The following is a 27,954-nucleotide window of genomic DNA, read 5'->3' on the forward strand; positions in this document are numbered from 1 at the left end:
ACTTTATAGTTAGTAGACTTGTCTATCTATAAGATAAGATATATTTCTATTCTATTCCTAATGACTTCCAAAAATATTGATGGAACTTTGAAGTTACTTTAAAAAGAATGATTTTGAAAAATTAGTGTAAGGATATTTAAATAATAAGTTCAAGGCTTTGATAATATTAAGATAACTACTAAAAAGATGTGCATTTGCTATATGACAATAATATAAAAATATTACTAATCCATTATAGAAAGACTTATACGGCACTTAAAAGAAATGAACAGCCCTGGCCAGGTGGCTCAGTTGGTTGGAGCATCATCCCTTACAACAAAAAAAAGGTGGCAGGTTCAAATCCCAGTCAGAGCATATACCTAGGTTGCCAGTTTGATCTCCAGTTGGGGTGCATACAGGAGGCAACCAATTGATGTTTGTCTCTTTCTCTCTCTCGCTACCTTTCTCTCTTGTTCCCTTTCTCTCTCTCTAAAAATCAATAAACATATTGTCAGGTGAAGATTTAAAAATAAACAGACAAGAACAACATAATTTACACTAAGATTGATTTCTTTTGTTTGTTTGTTTTTTGTTTTTTATCCTCACCTGAGGACATTTTTGCATTTATCTTCAGATAGAGTGGGAGAGAGAGAGAGAAACATCAACGTGAGAGAGACACATCGAGTGGTTGTCACCCACATGACCCCAACCGGGGCTGGGGACAAACTACAACCAAGGTGCGTGCTCTTAGCAGGAACCGAACCCAGGACTCTGTGGTCCGCAGGCTGACACTCTAACCACTGAGCCAAACCAGCCAGGGAGAGATTGATTTCTTACTCACTTTTTAAGAAGGCTAAATTATCCTAACATGTACTTACACATCATTTTTCCTATTATATAAAGCATAATTATTTTCATATTTCACATTATTTTTATAGCACCAAATACATCTAAAGTTAGAAATTTAAAAATAGGGGGAAATCTCCAGAGTTCTACTAACCTCGTTTGATTTTTGTGCTACATTTCCTAATATTGGTCTTATATAAAAACTATAGCTTACAGTCTAATTGACATTATTTTAGCTTCTGTCTTTTTCATTTAATGTTACATCCAAAACATTTTGCTATTGAAAAAAAAAGTACAAAGTTGAAGGACTCACACATTCTGATTTCAATACTTACTACAAAGTTACAGTAATCAAAACAGTGTGGTACCGGCATAAAGACAAATATATACACCAATGGAACTGAATAGAGAGCCCAGAAATAAACTCACACATTTTTGGTCAAATGATTTTCAACAAGGGTGCCATGACCACTCAGTAGGGAAAAGAACAGCCTTTTCAACAAATGGGGCTGAAAGAACTGAATATTCACATGTAAAATAACTGATTTGGACCCTTACCTTAAACCATATACAAAAATTAATACAAAATAGATCAAAGACCTAAATGTAAGTACTAAAATTATATAACTCTGAGAAGAAAACAGGGGAAGCGTTTTATGACATTGAATTTGGCAATGATTTCTTGAATACAACACCAAAAGCACAGTAAAACAAAAGAAAATATAAACTGGACTTCATCAAAATTAAGAACTTTTGTGCATCAAAGGATACAATCAATATGGTGAAAAGGAAACCTACAGAATAGGAGAAAATATCTACAAATCATATATCTGAAAATGGATTAATGTCCAAAACATATTAAAAACTCCTACAGGTCAACAACAAAAACTATTAAAAAGGGGTTATAGGACTTGAATAAGTATTTCTCCAAAGAAGATACACAAATGGCCAATAAGCACATGAAAAGATACTGAACATCACATCATTAGGAAAATGCAAATCAGAACCAAAGTAGGATATCATGTCATACTCACTAGTATAGCTATAAAAAAACAAAAAACAGAAAATAACAAATGTTGACAAGGATGTGGAGAAATTGGAACCCTTCTACATTGTTGACAGGAATGTAAAATGGTGAAGCCACTGTAAAAAAGTTTGGCGGTTCCCCCCAAAATTAAACATAGAATTACAAGATAATCCAGCAATTCTACTTCTGGGTATATCCCCAAAGAACTGAAAGCAGAGACTCAGACAGATATTTTTACACTATCTTCATAGCAGCAGTGTTCACAATAACCAAAAGGTGAAAAGAATCCAAATGTCCATTGATAAAAAAAATGGGTAAACAAAATGTGGTATATACATACAATGAAATATTATTCAGCCTTAAAAAACGAAATTCTGACACATGGTGCACAAGGATGAACCTTGAGGACATCATGCTAAGTGAAATAAGACAGACACAAAAGGACAAATATTGTATTACTTCATTTAAATGAGATATATAGAGTAGCTAAATTAAGAGAATGAAAATAGAACGTTGGTTGCCAGCTGCTGAGGCAAGGAGGAAATGGGAAGTTGCTGTTTAATGGGTAAAAGAGTTTTACTGAAGATGGTAAAAAAGTTCTGGAGATGGATGGTGATGATGGTTACATAACAATATAAATGAATTTAATGCCACAGAATCATACACATAAAAACGGTTAAAAAGGTAAATTTTGTTATGAATATCTTACCACAATAAAAACATTTTCCTGGGGAGAGAGGGGTTGGGGTAGGGAGGAGGGTGTCTGGGGGGGAAAAGAAAAACATCTGTAATAATAATAATAATAAAACTTTTTTCCTAAGTCCTGGCTTAGTTGGTTGGAGCATTGTCCTGTATACCAAAAGGTTGAAAGTTCAATTCCTGGTCAGGGCACATACCTAGGTTGTGGGTTCAACCGTGGGTCAGGGTCCACAGGAGGAAACTAATAGATGTTTCTCTATCTCTCTCCTTTCCTCTCTCTCTAAAAGTTACCTTGGGTGAGGACAATAAATAAATAAATAAATAAATAAATAAATAAATAAATGCAAGCTAACTTTGTCTCTTAAAAAATTTTTTTGCTAAGCAGTATTCCAAATTTCAATTTACTGGTTCTTTAATTACCCATTGAGTTGGCATACCATTATTTACTTAAATTAACTATTTCTAAAATGTTGGACATTTAGGTCACTTCATATCAGTACAGACAACTCTAAAATAAACATTATTTTATCTAAATCTTTTCTTCTAATAAATAATATCCTTCAGAAGAACTTCTAGAAAACAAGTATGTATATTTTTAAGGCTAAGGACATGTGTTCCCATATTGCTCAGTAAAACAGTGATGCTAATTTTATGCCATCAATGGTGTATAATGTAATACTTTTGCCATTACTATAACTTGATCAGTAGTCTTATCATTGAAAATGTTGGGTAGTGATAGGGATGATTTCTTTATTTTTAAAAATATGTATGTATTTGTTTGTTTTTGAAAGAGAGAGGAAGGGAAAAACATGAGAGAGAAACATGGATCGGCTGCCTCCTGCAGGTCCCCTACTAGGGATCAAGCATGACATGTGCCCTGACTGGGAATCAACTGGCCACCTCTCTGTAAATGGGACTGGACAATGCTCAACCAACTGAGCCACGTCAGCCAAGGCAGGGTATGATTTCTTAAGCAAGGTATGAGTACAAAAATATTCATTATAGTATTCTGTATATTTACATGCATGGTACTGTAATGATTTTTGCATTACTTTGAGTTTCTCTGATTACTAGTAGGGCTGAACATTTCCCCAATGTGTTTATTATTTGTGTCTCCTTTTGTGTGAACTGCCTATTCATTCCCTATTCTCATAGCTCAATTGCAGACTTGGTATTTTTCTTACATATTTTAATACATTTATTTGACTATTTTATATATTAACCTCCCATTGTAAGTTTTGATGCATGTATTTTCTCTATTTCCTTTTATTTTAGTTTTAGTTATTTTTCAACTTATGTAAGTTTTACTTTTTTTTGGTTAATCCTCACCTGAGAATATTTTTCCATTGATTTTTTTTTTTAGAGAGAGTAGATCTTTCTACTACTCTCTAAAAGGAGGGAGAGAGAGAGACATATTGATTGGTTGCCTACCGCATGACCCTGACCAGGGCTTAGGGATCGAATCTGCAACCCAGGTACGTGTCCTTGACTGGAATGGAACCTGTGACTCTCTGGTCCTTGGGCAGACGCTCTAACCACTGAGCAAAACTGGCCGGGGCAATGTGAGTTTCGCTTTTTTTTTTTTTTTTTTAATCCTCACCCGAGGACATTTTTCCATTTTTTGTTCAGATAGAGTGGGAGGAATTGAGAGAGAGAGAGAGAGAGAGATGGAGAAACATCGATGCGAAAGGGACATATCAAATGGCCGCCACCCGCACGACTAACCATGGCCGGGGACAAACTGCAACCGAGGCATGTGCCCTTAGCGGGAACTGAACCTGGCTCTCTCTGGAGGGCAGGTCAACACTCTAACCGCTGAGCCAAACTGGCCAGGGCTTTTTTTTTTTTCTTTTTGTATATGCCCTTAGCGAGAACGGAACCCGGGACTCTCTGGTCCATGAGCTGACACTCCAACCACTGAGCCAAAACAGCCAGGGCAGTTTCACATTTTTATATTCATCTTTTCTTTGGATATTTCTTCTTCTTTTTTTTTATCCTCACCCGAGGACATTTTTCCATTTTTTGTTCAGATAGAGTGGGAGGGAGAGAGGGGGAGAGAGAGGGAGAGAGAGGGAGAGAGAGAGAGAGAGAAACATCGATGTGAGAGAGACACATCGAGTGGTTGCCACCCACACGACCCCAACCAGGGCCAGGGACAAACAGCAACCAAGGTACATGCCCTTACCGGAAACTGAACCCGGGTCTCTCTGGACCACAAGCCGATGCTCTAACCACTGAACAAAATTGGCCAGGGCTGGATATTTCTTCTTAAACTGAATTTTAAGAAATTATCATTATTACTGAACTATTACTCAAGCTGCAGTCAGTAAATTAACCATATGCACTGTCACACCTTTGGGGTATAAAAGATATGTGTACTTTTAATTCTGAGAAATTAAAATGTGACCTTAAGTTATTGGAATTCATCTTCATAAGTATATTGCTCATGACAGAAATAAGTCATTATATGTGATATTTCAACAACATCCCTATGAGGCAATATGGGGTAGATACACATTAGTCATTTTAATAAACAGAGAAAGTGAGGTACCCAGAGGTTATATTGGTTCAGATTTTACAAGGAGTTTGTAGAAATATCAGGTCTAGAGTTTAAGATTTTTGGATAAACGCTTTTACTATTAAATCATGTTTCCAAAACAAAATATACTCAGAGTACTAAATTCAAATATTTTATAACACAATAAGGTTCAAACTTGGGCTTGAACCAAAAGTTCAAGTTCAACTATTAATGATGAGTAAGAATATGTACAGACTTTCATTTAGCCTCCCTGTAAATCTCTTGGACGGGAATATATTATGGACCAACAGCAGATGCTGACATTACCTCAAAGCCAGTTGGCCTTAATATAATCAACATGGATGGATAAAGACTGCTACAGAAGAAAGGAAAAATATACTGATACTGCATTTGGATAAGTTACTCTTTGAGACAGTTTGAACTAAGATTCTGACATCAAATAGAAAACATTTAAAATGTTTTCCATTCAATCAATTTTTGTTGTTGGTAAACCTCAGCAGAGGATATTTTTCCATTGATTTTTAGATAGAATAGAAGAGAAGTAGGAAGGGAGGTGGGGAGAGAGAGAGAGAGAAACAAAGAGAGAGGAGAGAAACATTGATGTGAGAAAGACATGTCAATTGATTGCCTCCTGGACAACCCCAACCAGGGCCAGGAATCAAACCTGCAACCCAGGTATGTACCCTTGACCAGGAATCAAATCCGAGACTCTTCAGTCTCGAAACAACGCTTTAACCACTGAGCCAAAATGGGCAGTGTTCACGCAATCCAAAGAAAAGATGAATATAAAAATTTTGACTATAGCATTATCAGATGGAACTTCATCTAATATATTTTATAAATATATATTTTATATTTACCCATCTGGAGTGATAAGGGATAGTAGGTTTGGCTTAGTGGTTATGTTCATTACTAGTGTACCTGGCAAAGTGCATTATGTTTTAGTTGTGTTTAAACATTTTTTTAAATTGGGGTAGGGGTTTGCTTACCCATGATTATAATTTAAATTCAAGAAATTTTTTCAGCTACTAAATTCTACATATTTTAGTAAGAAAACGAAATAATTTATGTTTATCTTAATGCTTCAATAAATGGATAATCCCTAATGATAATACTTTATCATACTTTATTATAATAATACATAAACATGAAGTTTTTTTAAATTTTAGCTTCTAAAAAAATCAAAGCGCAGATATTTAAGTGTGAAAGAGAACAAAATTTGGGGTATAGCTTGTAGTTTGGAGAGAAAGTAAGGAGGCTTAGGTTCTAGCACTGGTTTAGCATGAGAATTGTAACTCAAATATATCACTTTATTTTTCAGGTTTTTAGTCAGAAGAGAAATCTATATTTGATTGCTTTTTAGTGTTCTTTTACTTTTAATATTCTGTAATTCTTTTTTTTTTAATCTTTATTGTTGAATGTAGAATGTATTACAGATGTTCCACATTTTTCCCCCATTGACCCCCTCCTCCCCACTCCCGCTCCACTCCCGCTCCCCTCCCGCCTTCTCCCACACTATTGTCCGTGTCCATTGGTTATGCATATAAGTTCTTTGGTTTATTTCTCCCCCCCCCAACCCCTTTCCCTTTAAGGTTCATCAGTCTAGCAATGAATTTGTACTTCTTAATCCCTTCGCCTTTTTCACCCATTCCCCCAACCCCCCTCCCATCTGGCAACCAACAAAATGTTCTCTGTATCTATAAGAATGTTTCTGTTCTACCTGTTCATTTTGTTTGTAGATTCCATTGTTGATAGATATGTATTCATTGTATTTTGTTTGTTCATACATTTTATCTTTTTCTTCAAAAAGACCCTTCATCATTTCATATAATAACGGTTTGATGGTGATAAACTCCTTTAACTTTTTCTTGTCTGGGAAACTCTTTATATGGCCATCGATTCTAAATAGAATAGAATGCAGGATAGAGTAACCTTGGTTGTAGGTTCTTGCTTTTCATCACTCTGAATATTTCTTGCCACTCCCTTCTGGCCTGCAAAGTTTCTTTTGAGAAATCAGCTGACAGCCTTATGGGAACTCCCTTGTAGGTAACTAGCTGCCTTTCTCTTGCTGCTTTTAAGATTCTCTCTTTGTCTTGAACCTTTTGCATTTTGATGATGATGTGTCTTGGTGTGGGCCTCTTGGGGTTCATCTTGTTTGGGACTCTCTGTGCTTCCTGGACTTGTATGTCTGTTTCCTTCACCAAGTTAGGAAAGTTTTCTGCCATTATTGTTTCAAACAGGTTTTCAATTTCTTGTTCTCGCTCTTCTCCTTCTGCCACCCCCAAGATGCGAATGTTGGCACGCTTGAAGTTGTCCCAGAGGCTCTTTATACCATCCTCATTTTTTTGGATTCTTTTTCTTTTTTTTGCTGATCTGATTGGGCGTTTTTTGCTTCCTTATATTCCAAATCGATGGTTTGCTTCTTGGATTTACGTACTCTATCTATATAAATTACTCTTTATTTCAGTTAATGCCTCCTTCAATTCTGACTGGTCCTTTTTTATGCTCTTGAGGCCCTCACTGAGTTCATTGAGCATCCTTATAAGCAGTATTTTGAACTCAGCATCTGTTAGGTTGCTTATCTCCATTTTGCTTAGTTCTTGTCTTGGGGTTTTGTTCTGTTCTTTCATTTGGGACCTGTTTCTTTGACTCCTCATTTTGGCTGCCTCCCTGTGTTTGTTTTTGTGTATTACTTAATGAGCGGTATGGGGCTAGCTGAGACCAGATGCTGCTCATTTGAAAGAATTTAGGAAAAACCTGAAGCAGGATCCAAGACAGGCCAATCCTATGATTAAGCAAGTGGCAACAGCTTGGGTGGGCCTGGAAGTTGGGTGGGGTGGGGCCTTAGGGAGTCACCAGGGCGGGGCTACCAGTGTGAGCCAGGTTGCTGGAGTCCCAGGTATGGCGACTGTCTGCGCCCCAGGGAAGGGTTCACCAAAGGAATAAAGGCCTCCAACAGCACGTTTGTCCCGGAGAAAGCCCTCCTCCAGCCCTCGCTCCAGTGCCAAACAGCTCAGTTCTTCCCTGTATGTCTCTAGTGCCCCTCGAGCTGCCTCCCCTCCAAACTTAGAGGGAGTGAGTCCAATAAGTCCGTGCCTGGGCCCTTTAAGGAGCTGCCTGGGGCTCCAGCCGCGTCAGCTTCCCTGAGCCTCGGTTCCTGCTGGTTTTTCCAGCCAGAAGTTATGGGGATTCTCTTCCTGGCACTGGAACCCTGAGTGCGGCACCTGGTGTGGGACGGGGACCCCTCAGTCCTCAGGAAGGACCTTCCCAGCCGAGGTGTCCTCCTGATTTTTATCCGCCACACGTGGGTGTGGGACCAGCCCGTCCACCTCCGCCCCTCCTACCGGTCTCGATGTGACTGCTGCTTTAATTCCGTAGTTGTAGGACTTCCATTCAGCTTGATTTCAGGCGGTTTTGAATGATGGTTGTTCTGTAGTTTAGTTGTAACTTTGATGTGGTTGTGGGAGGACGCGATACTGCGTTTACCTACGCCGCCATCCTGACCGGAAGTCCAATTCTTTTTTTTTTAATCCTCACCCGAGGACATTTTTCCATATTTTGTTCAGATAGAGTGGGAGGGTGAGAGAGAGGGAGAGAGAGAAACATTGATGTGAAAGGGACACATCGAGTGGTTGCCACCTGCACGACCAACCAGGGCCGGGGACAAACTGCAACCGAGGTACTTGCCGTTAGCAGGAACTGAACCCAGGTTTCTCTGGACCTGCCTCCTGAATTACCCAGACCAGGGCTGGGGACCGAACCACAACCTAGGTATGTGCCCTTGACCGGACTCGAACCCAAGACTCTGTGGTGTGGGCTGACTATAACCACTGAGCAAAACCGATCAGGGTGTAGCTCTCCTGTTTAAAAGGAAGCATTCAAATTCTTAAGAGCTGCCAGAGTTATTAAATATACAATGCTTATTAAAGAAAATTTCCTTTAAAACAAATAGACTTTCAATCACACAAAGTTTTTTCTCTAGGACCTAGACTAAAATGTTATGAGTTGAAAGAAAAAAGCACTGACAATTTGGCTGGCTCATTCACATAAATCAATTTGAAAAATTATAGATTATGTAACAAGTGAGTATTGTGAGAAAAATGGAAAAGGTTTAGTTTTTTAAAAAATTTAGACTACTAGAGTAAGAAATTCCAAGTATAATGTAATTTTTTGACAATATAACGTAAAAATAAAATAGCTTGTAATTCTTATACAGGGCATAAGATGGTGCTATATTCTATCAATTCAGGTAGATTCACATAAAAGGAAAAAGAACTGTTAATTCATTTGTCATATACAAATTTTACTTATTTTTATTCACAATTTATAAGGAAATGCTGAAAAGCACAACTGAAAAATAGTAAAGTTGAAAATTCCAGATATCAAAAAATAAATATATCAGCAAAATTACATTTTTCTTGGAACACCTTAGAGAACATGATTTGTTTTCACATAAATTTTTGTATTTTTATCAAAATTTAGCCCAGCCAGTGTGGCTCAGTGGATTGAGTGTCATCCCATGAACTGAGAGGTCCCACTTCAATTCCCAGTCAGGGCACATGCCTGAGTTTCAGGCTCAATTCCCAGTAGGGGGCTTGCAGGAGGCAGCCAATCGATGTGTTTCTCTCTCACATTGATGTTTCTATCTCTCTCTCCCTTCTTCTCTCTCTAAAAAAAAAAAAAAAATCAATAAAAACATATATTAAATTTTAAGGTGAGGAAGAATTGTTAAGCAATCATCACCATCATCATTACTGTTGTTTTTTATAAAGATACTCTATGTCACAAACTTATTAGAAAGCTATTTGCTTTCATTAAGACAAGTAGGTAAATAGTTATTGAACTTTTTGTTATTAAAGAATTATAAATTGTACATACTTAAAAACAAAGGTTAAATAGATGATGGAGAAAGAAAAATTGGTATGGATTGCCACCTGACAAGTTGATCAACATTTTAAAAATATGAGAAACTTTTGTTAACAAAATTATTATTTAGAGCCTTCACAAAAATTAAATTAGACAACCATTTCAAGTTTGAAATGTTTGTATTGTTTTATATATATGTGTGTGTATATGCATATATACACACATACATAGTATGTTATACAACACATACATATACATAGGTACATATATACATCTATGTAATATATATATGAGGTACAGTCTTTTTTTTTTTATCCTCACCTGAGGACATTTTTCCATTTTTTTGTTCAGATAGAGTGGGAGGAAGAGAGAGAGAGAGAAACATCAACGTGAAAGGGACACATCCAGTGGCTGCCTCCCGCACGACCCAACCAAGGCCGGGAACAAACTACAACCAAGGTATGTGTCCCTAGCGGGAACCAAACCTGGTTCTCCCTGGACGGCAGGCTGACACTAACTGCTGAGCTAAACTGGCCAGGGCAAGGTACAGTCTACATTAGAGATCTGCACATAGGAACTCTTGCATCTCTGGAGTTTACCACTCATCCTTTGGGGCTTTCTCTAATTCTAGTCATGACCGGCAACTGAAGCTGTTTCTCTCTCAGAGAAACAGTCGTCACATTCCTTGCACATTATAAATTCTAAGCAAATAGATAGAATCCAGGATTAAAAAAAGAATAGTGATACAGTATCTATGTATGGCCTATAAGCGACATGCATAGTCCTTATAAGGGTCTTATTTTCCTCCTATAATACCAATTATATGGATTTATGGTTTAAAATCTAGCTTGTGTGTACCCCATTACAACAATTTTCTAATTTCTGAAAAGACACTTCTCCCAATTCCATACCTCTCCACTCCACATGAAATTGATGTACCCAAACTTGTTTAATAGACTGAAAGGCCCAGCCGGTGTGGCTCAGTGGTTGAGCGTCGACCCATGCACCGAGAGGTCACTGGTTCGATTCCTGGTCAGGGCACATGCCCAGGTTGTGGGTCAAATCCTCAGTGGGGGCATGTAGGAGGCGGCCAATTGACGTTCTCTCTCATCAATGTTTCTATCTCTCTCTCCCTTCCTCTCTCTCTCAAATCAATAAAGAAAAAAAAAATTTTTTTAATTAGATTGAAAGTATTTGAAGAAAATTAATATGATTTAACAATTCTTTTAGTAACTTATTCTATCAATCTCAATTCAAACAAAGTATACATTAATTGTACTCATAACCAAGGACTTCTCAGAGTTGTCAGAAACTTAAGAAATATATAAAATTTAGCCCTGGCCGGTTTGGCTCAGCGGTTAGAGCATCGGCCTGCGGTCCGGAGAGACCTGGGTTCGGTTCCCGCTAAGGGCACGTACTTCGGTTGCAGTTTGTCCCCGGCCCTGGTTGGTCGTGCGGTGGCAGCCACTCGATGTGTCCCTTTCACATCGATGTTTCTCTCTCTCTGTCTCTTCCTCTCTCTCCCTCCCACTCTATCTGTACAAAAAATGGAAAAATGTCCTCGGGTGAGGATAAAAAAAAAAAAAAATTATCAAGTAACTTCAAAGTCAAATACAAACAAAGAACTGAATCCTGCTGATTAACAAAAGGGTCATGGGTTTTTTAAAAAATTATTTTGGCTCAAATTAAAAATTGATCTCCCATTTGACCCAGTGATCCCACTTCTAGGAATATACCCTACGAAGCATAAAACACCAATCAGAAAGAATATATGTACCCCCATCTTTGTAGCAGCACTATTTACAATCGCTAAGATCTGGAAACAGCCCAAGTGCCCATCAGTAGACGAATGGATTAAAAAGCTGTGGTACATATACACAATGGAGTACTACGCAGCGGTAAGAAAGAAAGATCTCTTATCCCTTGAGACTACATGGAGGGACCTGGAAAGTATCATCCTAAGTGAAACAAGCCAAACAGAGAAAGACAAATTTCATATGATCTCACTGATTTCTGGAATATAATGAACATAACAGTTTGAGGACAATCCCCTAAGGAGTGGGGAGGTGAGAGAGGGATGAACAACAGAATTTATATGCATGTATGCATGAACAGTGGACATGAACAACAATCGGGGGAAGGGGCAGGAAGGGAAGGGGGAGGGGGGAATCAGTGGGGGAAAAAAGGAGAATCATTTGTAACAAAAACTAATCAATAAAAAAAAAAAATTATTTTGGCTCATTTAAGAAATGAGATAGTGAACAACAGTGGTTTAAACATTGACAGTATGCCATCTTCTTTTAATCATTAAATTCTCCTAGTACCTTTTACCTAATTCTCAGCATCAGCACCATTCCTTGCTCTTGATGTCTTAGATGTAAAACTTAAGTAGTCTTTTGTTATACAGTCACTGTGGCCTACATACTAATTTTGGCATGTCTATCAGATCTGACCCTCCTTCCTTCCCATGTTAAGGTACTTCCCTATCATGATAGGTCTAACTATCATTACTTTGTTTTATTTTTTTTATTGAATTTATTGTGGTAACATTGGTTAATAAAATTATATAGGTTTCAGATGTACAATTCTATAAAATATTATCTGTATATTTAATTGTGTGTTACCACCTGAAGTCAAGTCTCCTAACTATGATTACTTTATATCTGGATAACTCTATCAGCCTCTTAGATATTCTCCCTAAATTGAGGTCTCTGTAAAGAATATACAATAGAATCACTTTTCTTAAATTATACTTCGATCATGTTATTCCTTTATAAAGACCTACAGTTGTTTCTTAGTTCTGTAATAATATTTTTATTTTTATTTTTTTAATCCTCACCCGAGGACATTTTTCCATTTTTTGCTCAGATAGAGTGGGAGGGAGAGAGACGTGAAAGGGACACATCGAGTGGCTGCCACCCGCACGACCCAACCAGGGCCGGGGACAAACTGCAAAGGAGGTACATGCCCTTAGCGGGAACCGAACCTGGGTCTCTCTGGACCACAGGCCGACACTCCAACCGCTGAGCCAAACTGGCCAGGGCAGTTCTGTAATAATATTAACAACACTACTTTTTATTAGAGTGAATACTATGTCCCTGGCACTGTGCTAAATGCTTTATATATGTTAGATGATTTAATCTCTCAAAAACCAACCTAAATATAATTATTCCCAATTTATAGATTAGAAAACTGAGACTCAGAAAGACTGCCGATTGATTTGCCAATGGTCACACAGGTATCAATTGACAAAGCTAAGATTCAAGCACAAGTCCTTCTCTATCTAAAGCTCTTACATCAACAAACTGACAAATCTTAGAGGGACAGGGGTGGGAGGGGTGGGAAAAGAATTTATATGCATATATGCATAACCAATGGACACAGACAATAGTGCGGTGAAGGCAGAGGGAGGGGCGGGAGTGGGGAGGAGAGTATCAATGGGGGAAAAAAGGAGGGACATCTGTAATACTTTCAACAATAAAGATAAAAAAATCTTTCCACATATCAGGTATTTTGGGGGAAAACATTCTTACATCAACACTTACAATAGTGCTTGGCACAGAGTAGTCACTCATTAAATATTTGTTAAATAAATTAATGAATAAATGAAATAGTATGCTATAGTCATTAATTTATATTATTGAGTTATACTATCTTTTTAGTAAATATTTGAGTAAAATTAAAGTAATTATATTGGTATGGGCCCAATTAATAAGAGCATGATACAGAGAAAAAGTCTTACTATAGCTTTAATATAATCCATATTAATATTTACTTATATCTCTCTTTATACTAGCTAAATTTATATTTATTTACACTTTGAATCAGCTAAACCACAATTATTTTACTAAGTTAATTTTATTAACATTTAATTTAGTTTCAAAATACAAAAAGTTTCTATTGGTAGAAAATAATATTGCTGGAACACAAAATATCGTGTGTGAACATGCTGGACATACACACCAAATTGCTTAGGGTGTATAGATTCCTAAACAGTCTGAACAAAATTCCTTGGAGATAATGTTTTAAAATTTTAATATAGAACAAATGTCACTGTCTAACAATTTAAAGATATAAGGGACTTCAGAGTTCAATTACAAATACAGAGTTGTTATTTGAAACAAAAATGTAGCTCTTGAGAACAATCAGTTCAGTTTTCTAACAGCAGTTATAGTATGTGGTCATAACCATTTTTCCCCCTTTTACAGAGGTCTCTAGGTACACATTTTTAATGTATCCTAGCAGTTTCCAGTTAATGTTTTATATTTTTGTAGCTATTATTTTCTGTTGAAAGAAAACTAGTAAAGGTTGAATCTAGAAAGGGAAAACAAAGGAAGAAGATCAATATTAACACTCTACAAATATTGACTTAGCAAAGTGACTTTGTTGTCTTTCTCTCATAGGAATAGATATTGAATGAATGATTTATTTATAAGAAACACCTATGAAAAGTATTTGTAAAAACAAAAAAATTGCTTGGTAAAGTACATAATTAGGCAATCAATTCATCAAATTAAAAACTGAAGAGTCAACATTTTCAAACTGATGACCTTTTAATAATATTCTTATTCATCACTTTCACTTTAAAATATTAGAACTGGTTTATAGGTAGAAATGCTGCAATCCACAGAAAAACCTCAAAGATTTACTTCACAAAATTACTGGTGACACCAAATAGTTATTAATAAACTTCATGTCAATTTTTTTTTCCAGAAAAAGTCTTATCTATTAATTTAAAATACCATACCTTTATTGAGTTTGGCTCAGTTAACTTTGAGTTTCGGTTACTATTAGCCCCCATGGTAATTGTGAAGGAAACAGATGTTTTGAACTTTCTGCTTGTTGCCAGCAAAGGACTCCTGGTGTCACCTGCAACAAGTAATAGTTATTTGGTCTCCCATTATGAAAGCTGTCAATAGAAAGTTTGTTTCTAAATACAATATAGTATAAAAGGTCTGTGTATTAATTTTGTTCTCTTTGTTCTTCCTATTAAAATAAAATCAGACGTTTTATATTTATCAGACTTCAACGGTCCCTAATTTATGGGCTACTAATAAGATTCTTTATTTCAATATGTCACCTTTTAGCCTGAATTTTAGTTTTAATAAAATATAATGAGCACAGGCAAATCAAGTTTCATTATAAAATTTTACTTAAATAGATTTTTACAGCTAAGAGTCTAGAAATGAAGGCTGACACAAGTTGGATTCTCGTTAGTTTTATCACTGATAAGCGAAGAAGGAAGGAAAAATTATCTGACTATAACCCTCCATTCTTGATCAAGAAATTCTTAGTTTATAGCAGTGTTATTTACAATAGCCAAGATCCAAAAACAGCCCAAGTGCCCATCAGTAGATGAGTGTATAATAAAGCTGTGGTATAGTTACACAATGAAATATTACATAGCCATAAAAAAGAAGGAACTCTTACCTTTTGCAACAGCATAGATAGACTTGGAGATTATTATGCTAAGTGAAATAAGCCAGTAAGAGAAAGACAAGTACCATATGATCTCATTTATATGTGGAATCTAATGAACAAAATAAACGGACTAACAAAACAGAACCAGAGGTATGGATACATGAAACAGACTGACGATTGTCGAAGGGGGAAGGGAAACTGGATGAAAGACGATGAGAGTAACCAAAAAACATATCTGCATAACCCACAGACACAGACAGCAGTGAGGTGATGGCCAGAGGAAAGTGTGTGGGGGGGACTGGGTAGAGGTGATAAAGGGGAGAGGAAATGGGGATGTCTGTGATAGTGTCAACAATAAAAAAAATATTTTTTAAAGTAAATACCTTTATTTGAGGATGTTTCTGGATCCGTTTTTCCCATGATTCTAGGTGATGGTTTTGGTACTGGGGATGGGTCCCTTTCAGGGAACCCTTCGATGTGGCTTCCAAACTGTTGACGTCTCAGTTTACTGTCAACCTCCAGTTTTTCCAGAGTAGTTTTGAGACATTGCTCATTGGTTGTCATATATAATTTACAAAACTACAGGAAATAAACAAGTAGTCCAGTCAGTAAAACATTCAATCATACATTTGGGAGGAGAAAGCAAATGCACATTAGTAGGCAAGGAATAGACTGATAGATGGAATGTGTTTCCTGTTGAACTAGGGTACTCATTTTATTTTCTTGAATCAGACTGACAACCCTCAAGTGACCTAGTGAAATGCAGCCATGATTCATTGAGGAAGTCATACTCTGAGTGAAAATAAAATGTTACACAAAGGGAGGTGGTTTATTATTATTTTTTTACAACACATGTAGACTTGCATTTGTTCTGAATAATTTTATGATTCTTCCACCCCAGAAAAGGCATATTCCTGAAAATAGTCTCTATGTTTGTGCATGTGTGTATCTGTGTGAACATGCATGTATTTAAACTTGGTTATATTATTTTAATGTAGTCATCAGATTACAATTATGGGACTAGAGAGATTAAATTTCAAGTACAATCAACATACAATATATATGTATGTTATTGTCAACATTAAAAAGATGTGTTCCTTTAAAAACACTCCTACACAGTAAGCAAATTACCATCACTGTGAGCTTATGTACCTTGATGTAGTCAAATTTGCCATCAGCATTTACATCAGCCAAATTTATTACGGCATTTACTTCTTCTCGAGTCATCTTCTCACCTCTCTGAAAAAACAATGCATTGGGAAAATTCATTTTAATCTTTTTTATAAGTTTGAATATGTGGTTTCATTATAAATCTCAGAATGAGTATTATGTCAAGTAAGCATGAAACTGTTATATAAAATTTCACAATTGTATTAAGTTTTGTAAAAGTACACTGAACTTCAGTTTACTAAATTTGGACAATGTGTAACATAGATCCAGTAATAACTACTATTAAAATTACAGTAATGATACTTTCTCACATTGTACCAAGAAACAGAATGGATTCTGAATCCCTTAATACTTTGTTTCTCTTTTACTTATTACATATGAATTTTTTCTTTTACTTATTACATATGAATCACTGATTTGCAGAGTCCTGAGCAAGAAAGAACTGCAGGGATACAGAAGGAGATTGCAACATGGGCTGAATTTTATACTTTATCTTTTATTTACAAAGCATCTTTCATCCAGAAGGATCCTTAAGTACTTTATAAACAACATATATGTGATTCATTTCACCTGTCAATGAAACAGTTATTTTTAATGTGGACTTTGGATGCCAAAGGTGGATTCCAAATTGTTTTGCAAAATACACACATTACAAAACTGTCTCACAGATCTTACCTTTGTTAGAAGTTTATATAGGTCAGTGTGTGAAATACAGCCATCATCATTAACATCTAATTGTTTAAATGATTTTAGCAGTTCTACTTTTGAAATAGGTTTTTCCTTTCTTAAAATTACACAAAAATCATCAAAATTCAGTTTGGCAGTTTGAGGAGTCCAATACTTATCAATAGTCTTTTGGGATGGATTTCTTCCTGCATGCTGAAGAGCTGCCCAATAAAACAAGTATTATTTTTTATAGTAACATTTGGAATTGGTATTTAGTATATTTTTTCTTTAAATTACAATATTATACAAAAGTAAACACGTACCAATATATTACCATTGCTTTTGATAATTAGTGATATCAATGTATGCCTGACTGTCAAAAAAAAAAAATATATAAAAATATATACAGGGTGTGGCAAAAGTAGGTTTACAGTTGTGAGTATGTGAAACAGTTTATCCTTACATGATTATTTATTATTGTATTGTTTTCCATACAAATAACTGTAAACCAAATACACACACACACACACAAAACTAACTAAAAATTCCTAATTTATTAATGCCAGAACTAAATAGTTTTTTTCCTATTCTGACAGTTGGTTCTCAACTTACAGTTTAATTACCTGATTTACTTTGTAAGCGTGCTTTTAAAAAAGAAAAGATTAAAAACAATCATTTACTTAACTATTTTGAAGACATAAGAATAACCACAAAAATCAAAATTATTACTTTTTCTGGTTCAATAAATAGCTTAATGAAATGAAGAAATAATCAGTTTGAGAATAGTACTGTCACCGAGGCAAGATATCTAAATGTTCATCGTTAGATATTAGAGTTTCAAGAACATTAATCATGTCCCAAATTTCAAATATATGCACAAAAAGTATCTACTTACAGCTATAACCCTGCTAAAAATAAAAAATGTCAACATACTTTGAGAACAGACTATTGTAGAGACGCAATGGTCAAATCACTTCTCATTTTTATCCAGAACATGTAAAAATAATCCTATAACCAGTTATTCATGAGACACTCCTATTTTAAAAGCCATGAAAGACAAAGAATTATGATGTAAGAAAAGCTTTGTATATTTGCATGTCATATCATACTGAAATATACTGGTTTCAAATAGTTGTGGATATTTTGTACAATTAAATAGGAATAACTTGGTTACTTGCAAATAAACAAATCTCTGCATATAAATACTTAATACTATCTAAAATGAACCAATAATAAGCACTATAAAAGTAATTAACAGAATTTAAAAAGGTATAACTGTCCAGAATTGTGTTGCCAACTTCTATTATAAAACCATACACAGAGTATTTCCAACCATCTTAGGTGAGATTTCTTCACAAGATCATGCATTGTCAATCAACACTAAAAAATTATAATCTGGATACTCTGCAATATAATGTAATAAAGATATATATATCCTCAAAGAAATAGGAATCAGATCAGGGTAATATATAGAGACATCTGTGAGTCCATTATATTGAACATTCACTGTGCACAGGCATAATAAAGGGTGATTTTTTTTCTCACAGATACAAGCTTCTCGGCTCCTAAATTTTATAATCTAAATAGAAAGTCCTCACCTGAAGTATAAAATTGCTACCTGTGGCCATGATTTACGGTTCGTAACATATTAGAAGCCCACAGACCAAGAGAAATGTTCCCAACCTCCAGATTATGCCAGTGCATCATTCCTAGATAAAACTTTGGCACAGAAACATAAACAAGATCATCATCTAGAGGTGACTTTCAGAGCTAACAAAAGGTATAGTTGTAGTAATCAACATCTTCCATTAACCTAGAAAGCCTCTGGGGAGATAATATAATGTTTTTATTTCTACAGGTTTATTCTGGATGTAGACAAAAACCCTGATTACCATGCTGCCCTAGGAATAAAGATAAGTATTTTGCCTAGTTTATAAATGGACATTTCCTTAATTCATCAATCAAGAGAATAAAGAAAAATGTTTTAGCATTCCATCCCCAGCCAACCTTTACCCTTTAAAAGCTGGGAATACAAGTAGGATCTAGATGAAGTTGTGATTTGAAGTCAAAGCCCATGTAAAAGAAAATGGTATTTCACTCAGTTTTGAAAACTCCCACAAATACTAGTTCAGCATATGCTTGTTGCTATCTTCAATTGACAAAATATTTTAAAAGATACTGTTAATTACAGAACAACTTTCTCAGAATAAAATTCATTGCACCCAAAACATGTACTCAGTAAGTAGATGTTCCCATATTTAAGAAATAGATATAATTTAGTAACTTCTAACCTAACTTTAACCTCTAGTAATCGACATCATAAGAATCAGTTGGAGCCTATTAAGTCTGATAACAGTAAAAACATTATGTAACTGCAGATGTTTAAAGGTTTACACCATGACACTGATCTTTTACCAGAGTTTCCTTTAATCTTTAACATGAGTCTATAATATCTATATTATTTATAAAATGGGGAAAAAAGAAATTCAAAAGTTCTGGTACTTGTACTACTCTACCTGACCTTGAAATGGAATGTCAAAACACATTATATGCTCTGGCTGGTGTGGCTCAGTGGCTAGAGCATTGGCCCATGCACCAAAGGGTCTTGGGTTTGATCCTGGTAAAGGGCATATACATGGGTTGCAGGTTCGATCCCTGATCCCCATTGGGGTGTGTGTGGGAGGCAACCAATCGATGTGTCTCTCTCACAATCTCTCTCTCTCCCCCTTTCCCTCCCACTCTCTCTAAAAAATCAATGGAGAAAATATAATCCTCGGTGATGCTTAACAAATAAGTAAATAAAAATTTTAAAAAACATACATTATATACAGCAGTGGCAGGAGGATATAGATGAAAGACATAGTAAGAAAGAGACATCAGTGGTTCACCCTACCACTTTTTAAAAACCTAGATCATGTGAAATCAGTCATTACAATGTTACAAAGAGTATTCCACCATAAAATCAAAAGTGTATATAGCACTGAAAAGACAAACTCTGCATTATTATCCTCCCAGATAATTCTATAAGACTGATAGCACCTTAGTAATACATACGAATTGATTCATAACTTAAATGCCATAGTAGCAGAAGGCATGTTAAACTTTTAAACTTTTGTGATCTTGGTCTATATTCAAAAGAATAAAGAGAAAAAAAACTAAAATTATAATTTATAGTAAAACATAAGGTATTTTATATTCCCCAAAATGGATTTCCTCAAATAGAGATCTTACTGCATACAAATCCAAAATGTTGCAAAACTATGTCAGATTTTTTTTTCAAGGAAACTGCTTCTAAAGTTGGCAAAATAACTCAGTTTTTCTACTCATAAAACCATTAGTCTTGATGAAAATAATGTGTGTTCAGTGTTGTTGTATACCACTCTCTTAAGACCAAAGACCTCCAAGTCATTTGATGCTCCTAGCAAGGACCAAATTCATTGTTTGGGGGGATATTTGCAACCAGAGGAATTCAAAATATAATGAAGAGAAGCGAAAAAGACCAACCACCACCCCCCAACACAAAACCAAACCCATAACTCTTAATTCTTTTAAAATTTCACTTATTTCCTAATACTTCTGACTTATAACCATTCACCCCATTTTTATGTGTCCTTTACATTTTTCTTAATATAGGTCAAATTCAGAGTAGTGATTCAGATGTCAAAAGTGTTTTAATTCTATTGTAATTCTTAAAAGTACCAAAATGAGAATTAAAATATTTAAGTAGTTGATAGAAGGTTCAAAATACTATTCTATACTGTACAAAAACTGAAATTTTTATTTTGCAAATGCTTCAATATGTAACTATACAAAATGGCACAATAGCATAATGTAGTAGCTCCACTGCTCATACCACTAAAATTGGGATGATTTGACAATGTAATTGTAATTCTAGTCTTTCTGATCTATTATTAACTGTCAACAAATAAGGCAGAATTTATTTTTTTACCTAAGTAAAGTTGATCTTTAGAAATAATGTTTTCTAAGCTGCTTTTGAAAACAGTTAAGTAGGCAGCTCTGCAGTTCATATAAAATGTCTCTTCTTCAGTTAGTATAGATTTCTTTGTTCGAGGACTCTCAGAAAGTGTTGATTTCTGACTGGAGAAGCCTGCATCACTTCCTGGACTGATGGCCATCCTATTAGAAAATAATTTAAAAAATTGTTTTAGTCGATGTTAATCCCTATAAGATGCAAATGTCACCTTGTCTTTCAAATGCTGGGGGTGGGGGGCGGGAGGGTGGGCACAGAGGGATCAAAACATTAAAGTTTTCCGTTGTAGGGAAAAACAATAAATATTTTAATACGCATAAGGTTGTATTGTATGTTAAACTTGAACATGCCTCTTGGCAGTGGCTTTCTAAATATAAATATATATAAACAGTTTCTCCTTTATTAATATATGTATATACCAAAAGAACGAAGCCAAAACAAAGATGTAACGTAAGTACAAAAGAAGAATCATAGCAAAGGAAAAACCCACATCTACTCTCTCAAAATAACAGGACAGTCAATTGAGACTCTATATAGCACTGTCATGAGGATTAAATAGTTAATATATGTGAAGCATACAGAACAGTGCTTGGCACAAATTAAGTGTAAATACTGTAGACAGAGTGAAATGCCACAGTAATAAGAATGTGGATATAATGTGATTGGCAGTTGGCATCCATCTCCACAGCAGGATCAAGCAGGTCATTTCAGTAACATCTCAAAAATGCAGCCCCACATTTTAAATGACTGGATTTTTAAAATCCCACTTATAGTGTTATCATGAGATTTTACTGTGTTCCATTACTAATAATAATGTTTTGGGTTTATATAGCACCTCTGCTCATAAGAGCTTAAAGAACAGTTATAGTTCATAATTTATCCCTACTACAGTGGTCAGGTATTTTTGGTCCATTTTACAGATAAGGAAATTGAGGGACACATCATCACCAATTTAATAGTAAGTAGCAAAAGTCAGTTAATTATGGTAACAGTTTCTTTATTAATGTGAATGAAGGCTTCTTGTACAATAGTTACTATAAGGCACTAAATTGTGCTGGTGGTCTAACAGCTTCCAACATTATTTTACCCAGCTTTGACTTTTAAAAATACATTCCAGCCTAATAAATTGAATATTTCAAGTTCAACAATAAGACGACACAGGTAGGGTCCCCTTCAGGACTCATTGGATTCTTACTCAAGAGGCCTAAATCACTTGCACCTTCTTGAATTATATAGGTCTTTTACACTTGGGAAAGAAAGATAATAATCGCTTATCATGGATGAAGTACCCTATTTATAATACACAGACCGCCTGCCTGACACTTTCATATTACACCAGATTTAGAAGGACCCCATAGGGATGTGGTGTCACAGTCTGGTTACTGCAAATTGGTATCACTATAATTAAGCATCAGAGTTTTAAACACATATGCGTGCACGCATCTCCTCAAAAACGTGAAAGAAACCCGTTCCAATAAGGAAGAGAGAATGTTCGTTTTGCAGCAAGAAATTTTAAAAATGTAAGGTGGTTTTTGTTTTTTTGGATTGTCCTCGAATACTCTTTCCAAATAAGATGACTCCCTCACGTGCAAATCCCACGACAGAAATGTTCCAGAATTCTATTCTTTCCCTTTCTGGGAGCAGAGACTAAACTAAGCTTAAATAAATATATAATTGTGCCCCCTCAGGCTTGGAAACCTCCTTCATTTAAAACTCCAGCCCCAGACTCAGACAGGGGCCTAGAGAGTACACTGCAGCAAACGGCTCCATAAATAACCAGCCACACAATAGCAAGAAAAATAAACTAACAAGCGCCTAGGGCTTTTAAAGGGCCAAGTGAAAACAGAGCCAGCCACACCGTCTCTGCACTGTGAAGTATGTTCACAGCTGATCTCAGGCAACATCTCTCTGTTTGTATTCCTCCGAGCATTAAACTGCATTTATATGTACATTTCAGGTACCGACATGGACCAAGTGTTGGTATGACAGAGAAGTAAAAGAAGCAGGTGGGAGAAAAGCCGAATAGCAAGGGACACAACCGCAAAGAGAGACAGCGAGCTGATCGCTACCTAATTGCAGTTTCCAGACCAGGAAGCGCAGCCAGTTCTCTGCACGGGTTCCACACTCGGCTCACCGAAGCCGGACGGACCAAGGCCTTTCTTTAATTACCATGGCAACTGCACCTCTCTGCCACCGGAAGTAAGATACAGAGCACCTCCCCAAACGGTCCGGCTAGAAATCTACAGATCGTTAATCCACAGTGATCAGAGACTGTCCTGTTGCTCCTCTATCCGGGGCTGTTATGGCCCGAATCGTGAGTAAGGGAGACCTGTGCGGCACTGCAAGAGACTGGATGCGGTTCTGGATGGACAGTCCCTTCCTCCTTTCCCCGCAGGCACTCGGATCCGTTGTCGCGGAGACGGTGTTTCCGGCGGGCCACGTTGAGTGTGACCCAGGGTCGAGCGCCTGCTCGCCCGCGCTTTTCAGGCTTCTGTTTTCTTCGGGAGGTTCTGTGTTTTCGGAAGAGGTTGCACGGTTCGTTTTATCCGGCGGCCGTGGTCCTTCCCTGAATGTGGAAATGCCGTAGGTATCTCCTCCCCAGGTATTGCTGTTTGTCGGGCCCCGCTGAGAGCAAGAAGAGTAAATAGTATGTGGCCCGATAACCTTTTGTTTTTCTACTTTTCTGAGTGTAAACTTGTCTCTGTCGACAGTTCCCGGTGCTGGCTTGGTGCCCTCAACCCACCTCGGCTCACCTTCCAGCCGCAGTTACCCGGTAGCCTTTGTCCACTTGAATTCTGATTCTCCAAGGCTTTGGGCTGATTTTGTAGGCTGTGGGCTGTATTTAGGGATGTATTTTTAGTGCTTGAAATAATTTCAAATACGGATAACATACCGAGAATGGGACAGAGTAGATAGAAACACACCATATAATTTGATAACGCCCGTTAGTGCCTACATTAGTGTGGGGAGTTCGTGTAAACTTGTGGGACCACTCAAGAACCAACTCAAAACGAGGAAGCATAGCCGATTCTAGCCTCCGTTTCCTATTACTGCTCTGTAGAAACTTTTTAAAGTTCAGTAGTTTTTCTTTGGGGTGGAGGGATTAATATCTAACACATGAAACTCTCTGGCTGTCCCTTGTCGTCTCCAGGTTGACTCAGGTACCCCTTCCGGTGCATTTCTAGAGTAACTTATTACTCCGTTATTTCCAGGTTTGAGTCAAATGCAAAGTAACACAGCGGGGGAAATATTTGTATCAAATAGGAATTGACATGAAAGTGGAAAGATGTAAAGAAATAATAACCTATCCCTGGCCGGTTGCTCAGTGGTTAGAGCGTCGGCCCGCGGTCCAGAGAGTCCCGGGTTCGGTTCCCGCTAAGGCCACGCACCTCGGTTGCAGTTTGTCCCCGGCCCTGGTTGGGTGGTGCGGGTGGCAGCCACTGGATGTGTCTCTTTCACGTGGATGTTTCTCTCTCCCTCCCACTTTGGGAAACATGTCCTCGGGTAAGGATACAAAAATAATAATAATAACCTACACTTATTGAATCTGTATGATCTGGTACAGATTTTACCTACATTTTCTCATTGAATTCTAAAAAAGGACTTTAGGAGGTAGGGGCTGCTGTTATCTCTAATTCCCAGATAATGAAACTCAGCACTTAATAAGGTGTCCTACATGTAAGTATCAATAAATGTGTTTCACTTATATTATTAAAAGTTAGGACTCTTGAAGAGGTTTTTCCTTCCCCAGAATTAAACAAGAAGACTTGTCTTCCTACTGCCGTACTATTAAAAAACTCAGTTAGCACTTTTATGACACTGCAAGGATAATGTAGCAAAATTCCTGCTAAGTAGGAATACATTGGAAACTGGTGAGTATTTGCTTAGTAAGTGTTGGAACTTCCTGAACTATGATCCTGTTCTGTTATAGGTAGTGGGGAACCAAAAACACTATTAAAAGTGGGACTTTTTGGACAACTGTTTTTCTGGCATTTAACAGGTACCTGTTAGAGTCTGCAATAAGTACATGACCTTAAAGTTGAGGTTGACATCACAGGACATATATCTGACATAGGATCTATATTTGGAATATATATATGAAGAATTCTTACAACTCAACAGTAAAAGGACAAAAACCGTATTAAAATAATGGCTCAAAGACTTGAACCAATACCTAAAAAAAGTTATATGTATGGCAAATAAGCATTTTGTTAGACATCAGAGAAATGAAAATTAAAACTATGTTGAGATACTATTTAAAACACAGTAGAATAACTGTATATACATTTCACATTTTAAGAATACTAGGCAAATAATGAATCTTTTTTTTTAATCCTCACTGGAGGATGTGGTGTTTTTTTTTTTTTATTGATTTTAGAGTGAAAGAGAGAGAAACATTAATTGACTGCCTCCTGTATGCGCCCTGACCAGGGCTGGAAACCAAAAGCTAGGTATATGCCCTGACTAGGAATCAAACCTGCAACCTTTTGGTATATGGGATGATGCTCAAACCAACTGAGTCACTCGGCCAGGGTTGAATACTGAATTTTAGTGAATAGATTTGTTTTGCATAGAGATATGGGTTAGCATTTGTGAAACTAGTTTCTGTGTATTCTAGGCTTGAGTAAATAAGTGTATTGAAGATCATGGGAGCTAGGTTGTCTTTTTCGTTTTTTTTATTTAAATTTATTTTTATTGTTGAAAATATTACAGATGTCCCCCTAGGTTTTCACTGTTAGATAGAGACATTTATAATATTTTGGTTTGGCCCTGGCTCTAACCACAAAGCCATACTGGCCAGGGCGTAAGAGACTATTTTAGAGATAAGACTGTGTTAATATAACATCTTTTGGGAACCTGCATTTAAACTACCTTAAATAGAATTGGAGGATCATAAAAATTAAAGGAATAAATATATTTTTGGATTTGAGACAGGTTTTAAAATAAAAATAAATATAATTAAATCATTAACAACTTTGTACCAATCACTGTGTCAGGCCTTCGGGATTCAAATGTTAACAGTACTGTACCTCTTCAGGAGCTTTAACTTTAGTGTGAGAGAGAGGTAAACAGGCATTTTTAAAACTCATAACCTACCAGTTAACAGACAAGATGCTGATGATATAAATATCTTAGTCTGGGGAGGAAAGACAAACTAAATAAATAGACTATTACAACATGGTAAGTTTAGTGAGAGAAACATGTGTAAGTGCTATAGGTAAAGAATGGAAAGATCCTTACTGCAAACTAGACATTTCCAGGGAAAACTTCTTAGACATGAATTTCAAGGGAAGGGTAGCATCAATGTTAGTTTATTATTATTAACTTTTATGTTGTAAAATATAATGCATACAAGAAAATATATAAAATATCTTTCTGCCATATTTAATTCTGATATGCCTTTTTGGCTCCTTTCAATAGACTCTTTTAAAGGACTTTTTAATATGTGTATAGGTGTGATGATACACACGTTTATATGTTTATGCAGAAGATAATAGTAATGAATATTTTAATAACATTCATTTTTTTATAGTACCCATTTAGGAGTGAAATAATTTTATGGCATTTCTCATTTTATTCAACCAAAAGAACACCTCACCTTGTTTATCTTCTGGGGTCATCTTCCCCAAATATACCTCTTTTGCCTCTGTAAGAATACTTTAGATAATTCTTTGTCAGTCTTTTAATAAAGAAGTTTTTGACACTATAAACATGTTGTGGAATAACTGGTTACAGTATTGACCAATTTTGTCACAAAGAATAAAAGAAGTTTCATCATTTATTTAGGGCTTTCACATGTGACCATATTTATATATGTAGTGGAATGATGTTCCCACTCACCCATGCTATAATAGTGAGTTATTGTGTAACCTTTATGAATGTTGAACACAAAAGAGCATAGGCTTGAATAAAAGGGAGAATGCAAAGAAGATATAGGAGATTCTTCTCCCTTCGTTGCTCATTCCTATGCATAGAATGGGGAAAATCATTTTACATATTTTAATTTACACCAAAGGAGTCACGTGGGATGTAAATTTGGCCATTGCCTTTCATCACAGGATTTCTAAGTATCTGATAAGCATACTTAATAATCCTAAACACTTCTGTGAAGTGGCTGGCAATATTGTCATCTCCGTTATAGTAAGGAGTAAATGGAAACACTGACATACTAACTCCTATTTTTCTTTTCCATTCAGAAATTTCCTACTAGTTTACAGGCCAGTATTATTAGCTTTATGAAACTCAGTGAGATTATGTGACTTGCCTATCCTTAGGGGAAGAATTTGGCATAGCATCAAGGCTCCCTGAGTCTTATCTGCTTTACTAAATTTATCTTTCTACCCTCACACACATTCTTACCCTCAGCTATTCAAAATTATATGTAATCCAGTGTTTTAAAAGTCCTTCAAGAGAACTTCAAATTATGTCATTGCTAGTTCTTAATTAGGAATCAAATGATAGTTCACATTTTTTAGAATAATTTCTTTTGTATTAAAATATACATAACAAAATTTACCATTTTAAGTGTACAGTTCTGTGGCATTAAGTATATTTACATTGTTGTACAATCACCATCATTCATCTCCAAAACTTTTTTCACCTTGCTAAACTGAAACTTTGGTTCGCTAGTGTGGTTCTATGGTGGTTGAGCACTGACCCATGCACCAAGAGGTTACTGGTTCAATTCCTGGCCAGGGCACATGCCAGGGTTTCAGGCTCAATCCCCAGTGGAGGTGTGTGCAGGAGGCA

At 36.2% G+C, this 27,954-nt stretch overlaps 2 protein-coding genes across 8 annotated transcripts in view; one reads left to right on the forward strand and one right to left on the reverse strand.

The window, feature by feature from the left end:
• Positions 1–23,537, reverse strand: part of EFCAB7 (EF-hand calcium binding domain 7) — a 51,251-nt gene extending 27,714 nt beyond the window's left edge. The window contains exons 1-6 of the mRNA XM_036256078.1: positions 23,274–23,537; positions 21,163–21,350; positions 17,223–17,434; positions 16,530–16,616; positions 15,761–15,956; positions 14,704–14,825 (exon numbers count right to left, since the gene is read on the reverse strand). Coding sequence (XP_036111971.1) covers positions 14,704–14,825; positions 15,761–15,956; positions 16,530–16,616; positions 17,223–17,434; positions 21,163–21,349 — 804 coding nt within the window. The 5' untranslated portion in view covers position 21,350; positions 23,274–23,537. The remainder of the gene's footprint in view (positions 1–14,703; positions 14,826–15,760; positions 15,957–16,529; positions 16,617–17,222; positions 17,435–21,162; positions 21,351–23,273) is intronic.
• A 125-nt stretch (positions 23,538–23,662) lies between these two features.
• LOC118626377 (integrin subunit beta 3 binding protein) overlaps positions 23,663–27,954 on the forward strand; it is a 65,240-nt gene continuing 60,948 nt past the window's right edge. For 3 of the 7 annotated variants that reach the window (XM_036256002.1, XM_036256001.1, XM_036256010.1), the window contains exon 1: positions 23,663–23,851. In XM_036256002.1, the coding sequence (XP_036111895.1) occupies positions 23,775–23,851 (77 nt within the window). In that variant the 5' untranslated portion in view covers positions 23,663–23,774. The remainder of the gene's footprint in view (positions 23,852–27,954) is intronic. The other 4 variants (XM_036256003.1, XM_036256004.1, XM_036256005.1 and 1 more) reach the window with 4 other exon arrangements.

This window comes from Molossus molossus, unplaced genomic scaffold (assembly GCF_014108415.1).
Source record: "Molossus molossus isolate mMolMol1 unplaced genomic scaffold, mMolMol1.p scaffold_m16_p_12, whole genome shotgun sequence".
NCBI lineage: Eukaryota > Metazoa > Chordata > Mammalia > Chiroptera > Molossidae > Molossus > Molossus molossus.